Source organism: Olea europaea, chromosome 23, assembly GCF_002742605.1.
Source record: "Olea europaea var. sylvestris chromosome 23, O_europaea_v1, whole genome shotgun sequence".
Classification (NCBI taxonomy): Eukaryota; Viridiplantae; Streptophyta; class Magnoliopsida; order Lamiales; family Oleaceae; genus Olea; species Olea europaea.
The window spans coordinates 5,912,951-5,916,203 of NC_036259.1; the positions used below are offsets into that span (position 1 = coordinate 5,912,951).

Genomic DNA, 3,253 nt, shown 5'->3' on the forward strand with positions numbered 1-3,253 from the left:
TTGTTCTTCCAAATTTACGTTTAATCACAAAAGAAAAATTCTAGAGGAAAGTCACCCACTAAGCATGTATCCTTCTGATGTGTTTCTGACTATGAATGAATTTCAAGGCTTGGTGATTAATGAACAACACAGACTCCTTCTGTACAAGATAGTGCTCCTATTGCTTCAAAGCCCTCAAAACTGCATAGAATTCTTACTCATAGGTACTCACTTTACTTCTGCCTAGCATCACTTAACTCCTCTAAAAAGAAAGCCACGAGTCTCTTCTCTTGAGAAAGGATAGCCCCAATACTAATACCAATACCAATAGCATCACACTCCACCTTAAAGATTTTCTCGAAGCTTGGCAAAGCTAATATTGGAGCTGTGCATAATTTTTCTTTGATGAAGACGAAGCTCTTATCTTGTTCCTCTCCCCAACTAAACCTTCTTTTCTTCAAATATTCCATGAGAGGTGCCACAATAGTGCTAAAATGCCTGATGAATCGTCTGTAGAAAGTTACCAAACCATGAAAGCTCCTCACTTCAGAAACTGACTTTGGTGTTGACCAATCTTGAATTGCTTTTGTCTTCTCTTTCATCTACATGCAGACCATCTTCACCTACCACAAAGCCTAAAAACAATAGTGTAGATGTACAGAATGTGCACTTCTTCAAACTGATGTACAACTAATTTTCCTTTAAAACCTCTAGGACTTGCCTCAAGTGAACTAGGTGATCCTCCTTAGACTTGCTGTAAATAAGGATGTCATCGAAGTACACCACAACAAAAGACCCAATAAAAGGACAGAGAATCTGGTTCATCATCTCATGAAGGTACTTGGAGCATTTGAAAGTCCGAATGGCATCACTAACCATTCGTAAAGTCCATCCTTACTCTTGAAGGCAATCTTTCATTCATCTCTGGGTTTAATTTGGATCTAGTGATAACTACTGCGAAAATCTATTTTTGGGAAGACCTTAGAACCCCCAAGCGTATCTAACAAATCCTCCAACCGTGGAATGAAAAACCTGTACTTCACCTTTATCTTGTTGATGGCATGACTGTCAACACACATACGCCACTTTTCATCCTTCTTTGGCACTAAAAGGAGAAGTACTGCACACATCATACTCTCTCTTATGAACCCTTTTCTCAACAGCTCCTCGATTTGCTTCCTTAGAATCTCATTCTCCTTTGGACTCATTCGGTAACGAGGCAAATTTGGAAGGCCCCAGATACCAAATTAATCTGGTGCTGAATATTCCTCATAGAAGGTAACTCATTCGACAATTCAATAGAAGCCAAATCTTCAAATTCTATCAATATTACTTGTATCTCAGACGGAACACCCTCATCTTCCTTATTTGTTGCAAAAATCTCCTTAACTACAGCTGGATAGAAGTAATCAGATCCTCTTACAGGCTCCGTAATCTCCTTCTCATCATTGGTAAGGGTAAGGAAACTCTTAGTTCGTTGATGGGTAGACTAGAAAATAGAGGAACGGGAGAAATGATAAAGCTACTTAGTCAGAAGAATTTGATAAAAAGTTTGACATAATTATATGTGGCAATAGATGATTGGATGAAAAAGCTGTTTGTATTTTAAATTGTCCAATGATAAATATCCCATGAATTATGTCTAGTTTTATGTCAATCTTGATATTCATGTAGTAAGAATGAGAAAGGAATCATTATTGGATAACCAACCTATATAAGGATGGATATTTAAATAATAGTTTCATACAATTGTGTTAATGATGATTAGGTGTTTTTATTTCTAACAGTTTACAATTTGATATAGAAAATAATACATTTGAATGCACATTTAACGAATCAAATTACATTCTCAACTATTAGAGTGAAATAAATCGAGAGCTTAGTGCAAATAAAAAATGTAAAAAATTATTTGCATAGGTGGTTCTTCACTTTTTAGATGTTATAATGCAAATAAGAGCATTTTCAGAACCTTTCTTCTTCTAAAAAGCATATTTTGCAATTTTGAGAGTAAAATTTTTTAAATAGTGCAACAACTTCTTTATTTTTAATATTTAATTTTACTAATTTTATATATATATGCCTTTTATTTTCACAAGCTTCCACCCCTCCATTTTCTTTGAATAATATAATATCATGTAACACCAGTTTATGTGGCATTATATGATAGATTCAACTAAAGATGAAATTATATGATTCATTTAATGCCACTAGTGTTGTCACCAGCGGTGCTAAATAATATTACTCATTTTCTTTATGTGCGATTTAGTTGTGTCAATATACAAAGTATTAAAAATTGAAATATTTTAAATGCATTTAATTATCAAGAGTCAAATTCACTCTCTAGTTTAAAATATTAATTTAAGGAATATCTTGAATCATATTTTTAATGGTTAAATCTTTAAAATAGAGAACATTTCACTTTTAAAGATCCTATTGGAGATGCTATTAGAGCTTCCAAAAGAGATTCATTAAAAGTAAGATGTTTTATTTTTTATTTCTTTAAATTTAAGCACTTGTTTGAGCCCCCATTTGATCAAAAATTAATTTTTTCAAAATTCATTTTCAATCACATTCTCAACACACACACACACACACCAAAATAAGGTTCAAACAAAGCCTAAATAGCAGAACTTTGATACTAGGTTTTAAAATAAGCTATATGTTTAAAATAAAGAGTGGGTTTGATTCTTTACATTTAAAAATTCAAACTCACTTTCTATTTGTATTTTATCATAATTGCATTTAATAATACTGCAATTTTCAATGTTCAAATAATTTATTTATTTATATTATATTGAAAATTCTAAATATTGATATCTAAAAAAATATACTAATTGAAAAATGAGGAAAAATAATAAAATGAGTTTGTTAGAATGTATAAAAAAATATTCTTTAAATTTAAAGATATTTGCCATGATGATTAGGAAAAATAAAGTGTATATTGGAGATGATCTTTCAAAGTAAAAATGCAACTCAATCTCTATTTAAAAAAAAATTAAAATAGTATTGACTCTCTAATTATATAAAGATTACCTCAATTGCTTTTTGAATGTATACTTTTCAATCACACATTTCAAAAATTATTATCAAAATTTACTATAAACCTGATTTTTATCTAAATCAGACAAGGCTAACTGGGAGATCAAGGGACGCGACATATATATCCACAATAAGCACGAGCACAACACGTCTTGGCAATACATTAGTTTAATTTCAAACATGTTCGATTAAATTAACAACTTGGCAATACATCAAGTTTAAGCTTTTACAGTAT

The 3,253-nt window shown here is 31.3% G+C and overlaps 1 protein-coding gene across 1 annotated transcript; it reads right to left on the reverse strand.

Annotated features, from left to right (window-relative positions):
• Nucleotides 1-212: 212 nt before the first annotated feature.
• On the reverse strand, nucleotides 213-858 carry LOC111371961 (uncharacterized mitochondrial protein AtMg00860-like). The gene is made up of 2 exons (XM_022994106.1): nucleotides 688-858; nucleotides 213-581 (listed from the first exon to the last, which is right to left on the reverse strand). The coding sequence occupies exons 1-2, from the start codon at nucleotides 856-858 to the stop codon at nucleotides 213-215; spliced, it is 540 nt and encodes a 179-aa protein (XP_022849874.1).
• Between the last annotated feature and the right edge of the window lie 2,395 nt (nucleotides 859-3,253).